Source organism: Perognathus longimembris, chromosome 8 (assembly GCF_023159225.1).
Source record: "Perognathus longimembris pacificus isolate PPM17 chromosome 8, ASM2315922v1, whole genome shotgun sequence".
NCBI lineage: Eukaryota > Metazoa > Chordata > Mammalia > Rodentia > Heteromyidae > Perognathus > Perognathus longimembris.
Genome location: NC_063168.1, coordinates 11,768,891 through 11,780,850, shown reverse-complemented (window position 1 = coordinate 11,780,850; position 11,960 = coordinate 11,768,891). Strand labels below are relative to the sequence as shown.

Sequence of the window (11,960 nt, the reverse complement as noted above, 5' to 3'; positions counted from 1 at the left end):
CTAAGGTTATAGGTTCCTGGCTAGGTAAGGCCAACGCCCCTGAGTCAGCCTGAAGAAGTTACAGAAGATGGATGATCTTCGCCCATCAGCCCCCTTTTTAGGGCCAAGGGACCAGAATTGTTTTCGGAAAGATGAGACAGGATAAATTAGGGGCATGGAAAACAGAGTTAACAGTGTACAGAAACTGCACTTGTGAGAAATGGTTACAGGCCAAGCCCTCTATGTTGGTTTTAAATAGCTGATTTAAACTTATTGCCCTGGCGAAATGACCCAAGGGCCATTGATTGCCTAAAGCTGTCTTGACATTCAGCCTACAAAAGCCAGTGTGCTTAAGAAGGAATCAGGAAAAATACAAGGAAATTTGACTAAAGTTATGCCTCAGGTTAACTTAGGTTAAGCTTCTCTAACCAGTCTATGGAGAAAGTTGCAGGTAACCCAGAAGGTGTGACATTCTACTGGAACCACTGGAAGCCACTGCTGCCTGATACCACCATGACCCCTGCCCATTGCATTTGAGTGAGGATCAAGGAGAGTCTAACAGTCATCTGGAAGAATCTACATTTTCACCCTGTGTGGCCCTATCTTGGTAAAACAAATGGGACTCTTATCATAAGCAGCTGATTTCTGCTGGAAAGTGCTTTGGATCTGCTGAAACTAAAATTTTGGAGGGATATTCTTGAGTTGACTGGAGATAACTAGCTCTATTAAGAAAATTGGATATTGTAAGAAATTTTCAAGCAGACTGGCCTGCTGCTAAAATCAAAGCATATATGACAGGCTGGAGAGTCACTTCCAGGCAATGCCTGGAGTGGGAGTATTAAAATGTGTCCAGATGAATTAGGGTGTGACCTCAGAAGAAAGGGAGGTAACTGCCATCAGGTGTGCCAGATACCAAGGTAACTGGACAGAGATTTAAACTGTCTGGGGGCATCTTCATGGAGCCCTCCTGAGGGTGGATCTTACAGATGCCACTGGCCAACCTTAGGCACTTAAAGGCACTGGAATCAGGAGAAATCCACTCTAAAATAGTAACTCATGATAGTTGGCTCTGGTCTGGCTTTTTAGAAGCAGCAGTCCCCATCAGGCTGACCCTTGCCCCACCTTTGTTTTCCCTAACAGCCTGTGGGTAGAGTCACAGTAAATTGCCTTGATGTAGCTGAGATAAACTAGATTCTACAAACCAGAGGAAGAGAAACTCTAGCAGCAAAGAAGCCCCAGAAACTGTAAAGAGGAAAGTTAGTATAGTAAGCCTTGGAGAATAAGAAAGGGATTTAAAAAGTCAAGTGTTACAGAATGTTCCAGTAAGTCACTGCTGGCGTGAGGAAGTAAAAGGTGGTGTGAGTAGGGATATGTTAAACTGTATAAAGAAAGACTTTAGAAAGAGAATTAGGGAAGCAAAAATATTTCCTTTAGATGAAACGGTTTTGGCATGCTAAAAGTAAGAATGACAATCCCTAGAAAGTTTGAGTATGTAGCAAATGATATCAATATGTCTTAAAATTAGAGCTTATGAGTAAAGTTGGTATATAATCAAATTGGCTATAATATAAATAGGTAAATAGGGTCAGAATTGGGGGTTCGATGTGAAACTTCTGTACCTGCATCTGCGGGGTTAAGGGACTTATGTGATGCCATCTAAATGTTAACCAAAAAGATCTCATGTATCTTTAACCACTTGATTCCCTTGCCAAAATGGTTTTGTATGTAAAGCCTGGATTTGCTCATGTGTAGCCTTAGGATCAGATTTGGGATCCCCTCCCATAATTCCTAGCTTGCAATTGCATTTGTTATGAGCTTTCACCCCCCTCAGAGCCCTATAGCAGGTCCACCAAGAGATCTGGCCCAAGGTAAGGGCCCTTTATGAGACTGGACCTCCTCCTGAGCCACACCCGCTACCAACTGAGTAAAGCGCCACCCACAAGCAAACCTGGATGACTGGAGCCTGTGGACTCATTCGCAGTGAGAGAGAACATTCTATCCTGGCGGCACAACAGAGGCTGTGTACCAAAGATGGACTTGGCTAACTTTACCTTGCTAGGCCTGATATATATGGTTGGTGCTTCCGTAGCTAGGGAGAGAGCCTAGACACTCATAAACCCTACCTATGGGTAGTCTGGTGGCTTGGGGATGAGCTACTGTAAATCCCCTGGCCACTATTATTATTCCTACTAGAGTCATGAGAGCAAGGCCCCACCGTAAAAAAACTTTGAGTTGTGACCAGACCCTTGTGTGTGATTATTCTTGTCCTGATCATAGGACCCTGTATTAATAAGTTAGCTGCTTTTTGTTAAGGATAGGACGTCTGTTACACATGCCCTAGTGCTTACTCAACAGTACCACCAATTAAGGCAGTATGAGCCTGAGGCGGCCCGAACAACAGCTCTCCTGGTTGAATAAAAGATTTTATTCAGTTCAAAGAAAAAGGGGGAAATGAAAGCCCCCCAGCAAGCACATGTAGAGCCATCTTGCAAATGTAGAGCCATCTTGCAATAAGCTGACATTTTGACAAAACTCAGGGCCTCAGGCAGGGCAGATAACCACCCCCAAGGCTAGGCAGGGCAGGTAACCGCCCTCAAGGCTAGGCAGGGCAGGTAACCGCCCTCAAGGCTAGGCAGGGCAGATAACCACTCTCAGGGCTAGGCAGACAACCACCCATGATTACTGGAAAAACCGCAAATTCCCTTTAAGGAAAGGACCAATTAGAACCCTGTAACTATGCTTCTTGCTTCTGTAAACCGCTTCTGCAAACCCCTTAAAACCCCCCACAAATCGAGCCTCGGCGCGCCATCTCCCTGCGAGGACTTGGACGCCCGGGTACCCGCAACCCTCAATAAACCTCTTGCTGTTGCATCCATCGCGTGTCTCGCTGATCCTTGGAAAGGGGTCTCCCTAGGGAAAGACCACCCAAAACTCGGGGGTCTTTCAATGTCAGCTCCTGAGATGACTTAGGTCTGCAGGTGACCAGCTCAAGGGATGTCCAACTTCCGGCAGACTTAAAAGCATTGTGAACTGAGCAGGAAAGGAGTGATTATTCCTGGGGACAAAGTCCTAGTCACTGAAGACACATGCCCTCTGGTCTACCCAGATTCTTGTAAACTGGAGGGGAACCACTCAAGAGATTAGGGAACCAACACAAGGTGAATGCTGCTAGCAGGAAAAATCAGAAACCATCTCTACTTTCCACCTGCAACCAAGGCAGAAGTGTGAAGATCACCAACAGATACTAGATACAGTACTGATGACCCTTGAGGGCCAAAGTGAGAAAGCACTTTAGTAGCCCTTTACAAGAGGGCTCTGCCAATGCCAGCGCAGCTGTGTGCAATGCTCACAGACAAAACAAGGCCAAGTGGGGCTACTGGGCGTTCTCCTAGCTTTCCCTATGGTCAATGTTTGCCTCTCATCTAGTTCAAGATTATCTAAGAGGTTGAGGGGTAAACTTATACCCAATTCTCTTCAAGACACAGGATCATTCTTCTACACAATGGGCACACATTTATAGATTAGGTATGGAGGGGAGGTCTAGAACTAGCGTGGTTTTTCAAATCCAAGTCGCCAGAGGCTGCTTGTAGACAAGCTTATCAGTACTACTAGCTCCCAGATTCTAGCCATTGCTTCTAGTGGTCAAGCTCTTCTTGGAGGCTTATGCCTGTCTCCCAGAGCTTAGGAAGCTGGGTTTGTTGCTGAAAGGCAACAAGAGCTAGCTTAAGCCTTTCTTACTAAGTAATCTAAGGCAGAGAGGCAAGTTATTTTGCCTGTATTTATACATGAGAAAGATCCCCCAAAGCAATTCATCTTTGAGAAAGCACCCAAAATGTGATTCTCAGGTGTCTTCATTACCAGTCATGTGACTTTCAATGCCTGGATACTCTGTAGTATTTTATTCAATGCTAATGAAATGACTGGGGCATCTACATAGGCTCTGGATGGGGAGTGGTCGCTGGTGACTCCAAGACATTAAGATTGGGGCTTCCAACATCCACCCCCCACCCAAGAAAAACATGAGGTGAGAAGGATGGCTAATAATTGGTCATCCACTATAATGCAAGCTCAGTAACGTAGAATAGCTTGTTTCCAGGTCACTGAAAATAGGGAACTTCCTGGAGACACAGGTAGCCCCAAAAGGGCCCCTTTCCACAAGCCTAGACTTGCCCTGCATCTCCCTCCATCTTGCTGTTCATCTGAATCCTATAGTTCCTTTACTACAACAGAGCAAGTGACTGTGAGGCGTGATAGGAAATTAAATGAACTGGGAGGTGATATGGTCCCCGATAATTGTCCATTTTTAGTGTAGGTGACTGTAATAGGGAGGCCAGATCTGCCCAGTGCCATCAATAGCTGTGGAGGGACTTCAGGTTGACTCCAGCTCAGATAAGAGCTGAAGCCAACTCCATCTCCACTAAGCCCTCCCCCACCCTATTCAGGGAAGCTCCCCTTTACTATGTAGATTGACTACCTGAGGCCTGGGAGCTTCAAGGGAACCTGTGTCCTCCTCTTTATTATGATAAGTTATGTAGATTAACCACCTGAGGCCTGGGAGCTTCAAGGGAACAGGCTGTGAGCAGGCATATCCACCTGCATCATGTGAGCCCTGCCAAGTCCATGCATCAATTCTAACTAGAATGATAGGTTAGTTCAAATGAATATTATGAGACAGAGTGTAACTCTATTGGCCACCTGCGTGCGGCCTAGCATGCCCTGTAAGTGTTGTATCTTCATTGGTCACCTGCGTGTGACAAGTTTGTCTGTGATGTTTGCCTTATAACCAGGCTGGAAGGCCACACGGACATGCGGTCCCAGCTCCCGAGTCTGGGCTGCAGACATGCGGTCCCAGCTCCCGAGTCTGGGCTGCACACGTGCAGTCGGTCCCAGCTCCCTAGTCTGGGCCCTGATCCTGCACACGTGGTCAGCAGTTTCAGCTCCCGAGTCTGGGCTGCGACCAAGGCCGGTCGGTTCACTTTTTGTTCACTTTTTACTTCTCCAATAAAACTGCCTTTTTGTCACCTTGTAGCTGGAGACTGTGTGGTGGACTCTTGGGGGAACCAGGAATCCCCTCCCTTGGGAGGAGACCCTGTTTCATTGTAGCGAACCCCCACTCTACTTCAGTGACCACCTACAACTTGCAATTCACATCTAAAATGAGAAGACTCGCAGGTCTGAGACTAAACCATAGGATAGTTGAGTTCATCACACAAGCCATCAGGCTGAACTAAAACCCCCAGCCAGTGTTCAATGGAGAACACACCCCTGGTGTCAAATACTTTTTACATGGAGGACAACCACTTTTCCAGCAGCTCACTCCTAAGTGCCAACTGGTAGCTCTTCCATGCCAACACAGAGGACTTCTAAGTTCTTCCCATTAGGATTCTGTTTCAATTTCCCAGATGCTCTGGGGATGTGAAGCAGTCCATTTTGGTTTGGGGACAGAACTTGCCATAATTTACTCATCAGACAAAAGTAAATCTGCTACTGCTAGGGCAAGCAGAGGTGAAGAGCTCACCAATGTTGAGCTGTCCTAGGAACGTTCTATGGGGCATCCTAGTCCAGTCACCTCAAGTCCTTCCAAGAACACGGGTGACCTCATTTAGTCTTGTGTTTGTATTCGACAGCATTCAATAGCAGCCAAGCATTTGGGCACCTTTCATGATCAGACACATCATACCTTCTCTTTAGTCTAATGAAAACTTTCCTTTTACTTAGATTTGACATCAGTACTTTACAAATTCCCAAGTTTCCCTAAGGTATGCAATGCAATCCTTTGCACTCACAAGGTAGGACTCAAACTCAAACCCAACCCGCCCAGGTTCTATCACTGACATTGATAACAACCTCACATCAGTTTATGGAGCCCATCATTCATAATCTTGAGGCTGGCAGTCTTATGACATTTAAAACATGCTGGAGTGCCTCTTGAGTCCGAACAGTGGGCACCGTTGGTGAGTTCAGCCTGAGTCTCCAGAAGGGAACTCAAGAGCTGGTACTGTTTGTACTTACAGAGTTTCTGTGCTGAAAATGTAACCACTGATACAACAGTGTTAGGAGGTGGGACACTCTCGAGGAAAGGTGGTAATAATAGCTTTTCAAATGGGAGAATGCACACATCACATGAGCACATTCCTTATGAGTGGATGCATTTACACCTCTCACCTTTGGCCAAAGAATGGCAAGGAGGGCTCAGCCCATTGTGGTCTGGTACTTGCCTTTCACCCTTAGAAACAAGACTTTTGTTCTTTGAGCATATCAACTGTTAGAGTAGCACAAAATGGGCAAAGACAGTTGGCTTTTTCAGGCTTGAGCCACCTAGAATATATTCAAGTCCAGAGCAGATTCAGGTTGAGGGAGTTCATAGGAAAACCACCCAAAGCATGCCCGGATACAGCTAGCTTCAAAGGATTTATTCCTCAAAAGGAATCTCACAAGCCATGTTTAAATGATATAGCTAGTTGTTTCTTTCTAGTTCCAACAGCCACCATTCTATTCTTTCAAGTTGAGATAGTGTTCCCTTTATCAGACAAACTAGTTAGAGAAATCTATAGCTGGATAGCAAATCTGAGTAGAAGCTAAAATATGAGGCTCCTAGGAGTAGGGACAGCTGTCTGGCCAGCAGTGGGGTACACAAATCTGTATGGAGGGAGCAACAGGAGCCTGAGCCGTTATGTAGCCAAACCCAACTTTTCTAGACTTACAATGCTGGGAAAGTACAGAAAACTCCTCAGTTTGAGGCCTCCAAGACTTTTTATGAGAACACATCTGATTGATCTAAAATGTCTCTCCTAGTGCAGTTCCTTCACTTGTAGGAGATCCCTAAAGCTAATATCCCTGCTGGAGAGACACAGAGACTTATGTGGCTGCAGCTGAAGAGTTTTCCCCAGACTTTCAGCCCCCGCCCTGTTCCTCAGCTTCTGAGCTCTACTTTTGCATTGGAGTTTTGTCTTCAGTCGGCTTCAGAGGTAGCCATCTCTCAGAGAAGTGATTCCCTTGGCTAAACAAGTTTATACTGTCCTTTTAGTCCAAAGAACTTAGATGGCTGTATTGCCTGATACTCTTCCACTGGTATTTAAATTTTCTTCACCAGATGCTGCTGGATATTTCCAATGAGCCTGATCTCCACTTTTGGACAACTTAGCATCCTCCTTCACTGTTCTTACTACTCTACTATCACTGTATTTTAGGAGTGTCCAGTAACTCATGTCCAGTGACCTTTGATAAAGTCCAGGCAGATCTACCCATATGTTGACCCTTGAAAACTGTGGTAATTTCCATTGCTGCCATGCAAGCTCATGCTTACATGCAAACACTGCTCACACCTAATTACAGACCAATTTTAGTAAACTTCCTTTTAAAAAGAAATCAATGCAAGACTGTGCCGGACAATCCTGGGGAGCTTTCTGCGGGGGCCAATCCTCTGAGACCAAAGGAAAGGGCAGGAAGAAGAGTCCTGATACATGGACTTTGAAAAGTCAGAAAGGGCGCCACAGTGGGCCCACCCCGGACCCATGGGAAGGCACCAAAGGCGGGAGGGCTGGCTTGCTCCACAAGAGCAGACAGCAGGATCCAGCGGGAACTGAATTCCTCAGTGCTGGAAGGGCACAGCTAGGCCTCCACTCAGGAACATCTCAACTTGTGTCTGTGCCATTCTCAATACAAGCATGCTGAGAAAAGAACCACTGGACAAGACCCTATCCAAGAAAAGCCAGCTTGACTCTCCCTGGTGATCCAGAGAGAAGAGCCGAGATCTTCAGGAGACATGGGACATGATCCAGTTAGGGGGAGTCTGCATGGAGCACTTCCCAAGAAAGGAAGTTCTGCATTCAAGTTCATTATAGCATGAAGCACACACCAGACCAACATCAAGTAGGGAGGTGGTTTATATGCATGGGCAAGAACACCAGCCTATAGTGTCTACCTCAATTTCTTCACACAAGAGCTTGCATGAAGCAGAATATACCTGCTTCTGAGTGATAATTCATCTGGTTTCACAAGGAAAAGAAGAACTGAAGACATGCCTCGTTTCTCTTAACACTGAACCTCAAACATGATCCAAAGTGAGCTTCAAGAGACAAGCTTACCTATGAAGGGCAAAAAGGTCATTCCTTAAGTTTCAAAGGTTTTAGAAGCTGAGAAATATACAGCCTAGGTAGGTGGTAACCTCATCTGTGACTCTCCACACAGAACATCCCAGAACCCAATCTGATGGGTCTGGCTCCTGGCCTATGCTGCCTCTTTCACACAGTATCCCCATAAATGGGAATTTTCTATTGTTAGAAGGAAGCAGAAGTTGTCATTTTCACCTGTCACTTTAATCTGAACCCTTCAACGTCCTTGTTTCTTCTGAGCCATGAGAAAGTGCATGGCATTCCAGCTAGGTATGTCTTTGGAACTGCTGCTGGACTGGTTTTTCTTTGGAAAGTTTTTAGCTAGCTCACTTTCAGGTTCTACAGAGTAAAAGGCATTTTTGGTCAGGAAAGGAAAGAGGATGAGCTCATGAGACCCTACGGAGCAGCTTGGAGGTGGAAGCTCAGGATCCAGAGTCATCTGTTCAAAAGTGATGTGCTGGTTCATAGACTAGTTTCTATCCTCCCTCTCACCACTCATTCAAAGGACAAGGGTCGACTCAAGTGAATTTGATAGGTTGAGGAAATCTTGTTCAATATCTTTCCAGCATCTTCCATACCCCCTTAAAGAAAAAAAAATCCCTGTATTCAGGCCCAGAGTTAGGGATCAGGCCATACTTCATTCTCTTTACAACCACATTATGTCTGCACACCAATGTCTTTAACTTTGGAACTATACTCATTTAGACATATGCTCATTGTATCTCTCCTCTACCACACCAGGAAGAGCAGTTTCCAGAAAACAGAAGGATTTTGAGGTCTGGGGTTTGGCTCCAAGGGTGGAGTGCCTTTCCAGAAATTGCCATACCTTGTGTTTTAAGCTCAGTACCAGCACAAAAGTAAAGAAAATGAGTAACTGACTGATGCAGTTAGCACATGTACCAGAAGGAATGTGAAGGCTAAAAGTCCACTGAGGGTTTGAGTAGGGCAAAGGCCTCCAAGTTTTGGCCTCGGGCCTGAATTGCAGTTCCTTCATCAGGTGAAGGCATCCTGTTGTGTTCCAGGAGAGCAAGAATACACTGAGGCACAATTTAAGGTGGGAAGGGGATTTACAAAGGGATTTTATTTACAATCTGAGACCAGGAACCAGAGCCACCCTCCACCTCCTAGCGCTTGCCTGTGACTACCTTGTTCTGGGTTAGTTACCCAGTACCCAGACCTGAGTCCTGACTTAACCTCTGAACTTCCACCTTAATTTCTAACCACCTCAGCCTCCCGGACTCCAAACCTCCAGAGGACCAAGCAACCATCCTCTAGGATCCTCTCCTCAAGTTTTAAGCCTCAAGCCCGCCCCTCACCCCTGGTCTTAGGCTTCTATGCTGGCCCCAGGTTTCCGACCCTCCCTCAGGGCCCAGGTTTCGGACCCTCCCTCAGGCCCCAGGTTGCTGACCCTCCCTCAGACCTCAGGTTTCGGACCCTCCCTCAGGCCCAAGGTTTCCGACCCTCTCTCAGGCCTCAGGGTTCGGACCCTCCCTCAGGCCTCAGGCTTCAGTCGGTTCTGCCCATTCCTCTGGCCGGTCTGGTACAGCTCCACTCCTCTTCCGGTCGCCCTGGTTCGCCTCACCGCTCTACCCAGCTTCTCCTCCTCTCCTCCTCCTCCTGCTCTTGTCTTCCTCTGACCAGACGGGCTCTGCTGCTCCCCTCGTTGCCAGTCTGGACTCTGGCTTCTTCCCTTTCCTCTCTGTCTCCTTCCCCCTCCTATCCCCAAGTACTCCCCTCTAATTTCCCCACACCAGCAGTGCAGGGGTGGAGCTTCCGGTCCCATCAACATAGGGCGGGATCTCCTCCTTCTGCAGTGGGGCGTGGCCATCACACCAACGTGGGCCAATGCCAATGACCATCCTATTCCTTCAAGTTTCCTATTCACTCTATCTTTCCTGCCCAGCTGCAAAACCCAGACAAATGGGTGAGAATTTCATTTGAGTCTTGCCAGGCCTCAGGTAAGAAACACTTCCTCCCCCTCCCTCCCACCCCCCCACTCTGCACCATGACGCTGAAATTGGCAATCGAGCAACCTTGGAAGCATCGCGAGACAGAGAACGCGAGGACAGCCAAGGCCCAGGCGCATAAGTAGCCGTCCCTCGGTCCTGGGCTCGCACACTGCCGGCCTGACCAGCTCGGGCGGAGGTCGTCTCTGCCAGCTGCGCAGTCCAGTCAGAGTCGCCCAGGAGGGAAGAAGGTGTTCTGGCTCGTGGTCCTTGCGCCTCGTTTGGGATTCATCGAGTTTGGGAAGCACTGCCGCTGGGGTCGACATGTCGGTGCCAAGCGCGCTCGTGAAGCGGCCTCCTCTCCAGTGCACGGCTGGGGCCGTCCTGGCTCGCAATGAGAAAGGTGAGCTTTCGATGGAGAGAGTGAAGGTGAAACGCTATGTATCCGGAAAGAGGCCACACTACGCCCCTCTGGAGTCCTCAGATGAGGAAGAATTTCAGGTCCTAAAGCGAGCCAGAGAACGAGCCACAGAGCCTGAGGAGCAGGACGAGGACTCATCTAGTGACCCTCGTGTGCGGCGCTTACGAAACCGGATCAGGGAAGATGTGGAAGCCAGATTGGCTCGACATCGGGAAACAGTGGAACCTGAAGTGGTAGGAGAAAGTGACTCCAAAGTCCAGGGAGATGATTGTCACATGGAAGGAGAAGACAGCAGTGAAGGAGAGGAGGAAGAAATGCATGATGAGGAAATAGAACGGCGCCGTGGCCTGATGTGCCAGCGAGCACAGGAAAGAAGAAAGGAAGAGATGGATGTCATGGAGGTGGAAAAGGAAGGACGTGCTGGGGAAGAGTCGGAATCAGACTCTGAATACGAAGAGTACACAGACAGTGAAGACGAGATGGAGCCTCGCCTGAAGCCAGTCTTCATTCGAAAGGAGGACCGAGTGACAGGTCAAGAACATGAGGCCCAAGCCCTAAAACAGAGGGAGTTGGAGCAGGAAGCTAAACGCGTGGCTGAGGAGAGGCGCAAGTACACACTCAAGATTGTCGAAGCAGAGACCAAGAAAGAGCTCCAGGAGAACACACGGTCCCTGGCCGCCCTGGATGCTCTAAACACTGATGATGAAAACCAGGAGGATGACTATGAGGCGTGGAAAGTTCGAGAGCTCAAAAGAATCAAGAGGGACCGAGAAGACCGAGCAGCACTTGAAAAGGAAAAAGCAGAAATTCGACGCATGCGAAACCTGACTGAGGAAGAGAGACAAGCTGAGCTTCGGGCAAATGGGAAAGTCATCACCAACAAAGCTGTGAAAGGCAAATACAAGTTTTTACAGAAGTATTATCACCGAGGTGCCTTCTTCATGGATGAGGATGAAGAACTATACAAGAGAGATTTCAGCTCACCGACCCTTGAGGATCATTTTGACAAAACGATCCTTCCCAAAGTCATGCAGGTCAAGAACTTTGGACGTTCTGGTCGTACCAAATATACACACCTTGTGGATCAAGACACCACTTCCTTTGACTCAGGATGGGGTCAAGACAGTGCCCTGAACAGAAAGTTCTTTAAACAGAAGGCAGCTGGATTATGAGATGTTATTTGAGCGACCATCAGCCCAGAAGTGGAGAACGACCTAAGATCCAACTATATTCCAACTGTGGACACAAGGACTCAACATCTGGTCCTTGGTTTCCTTTTAACATCCTTTATGTGGTTCTTGTATGCAGCCTACTGGAATAACTACCCCCCTGTGCTTCTGGGCTGCCTAGTCTTTGAAGGTGTTTGGTGAGGTCTGGACTCCTATTGAGAAACCCACAGAAAAGTACTATCCAGATAGGCTTAGAGTCTTACAACTTGAGAAATCCTGTTTCTCTCTGTGACTTCCCAAATTTACTTAGGACTGTTTCAGGTTTTTCTCT

The 11,960-nt window shown here is 47.5% G+C and overlaps 2 protein-coding genes across 2 annotated transcripts in view; both read left to right on the top strand.

Annotated features, from left to right (window-relative positions):
* The window catches only part of LOC125355928 (microfibrillar-associated protein 1-like), a 3,685-nt gene extending 1,288 nt beyond the window's left edge, over positions 1-2,397 (top strand). The window contains 1 exon segment of the mRNA XM_048352196.1: positions 2,293-2,397. Coding sequence (XP_048208153.1) covers positions 2,293-2,397 — 105 coding nt within the window.
* Positions 2,398-10,363: 7,966 nt separating this feature from the next.
* LOC125356154 (microfibrillar-associated protein 1-like) lies at positions 10,364-11,632 on the top strand. Its single transcript, XM_048352515.1, has one exon. The coding sequence runs from the start codon at positions 10,364-10,366 to the stop codon at positions 11,630-11,632; it is 1,269 nt and encodes a 422-aa protein (XP_048208472.1).
* Positions 11,633-11,960: the final 328 nt, after the last annotated feature.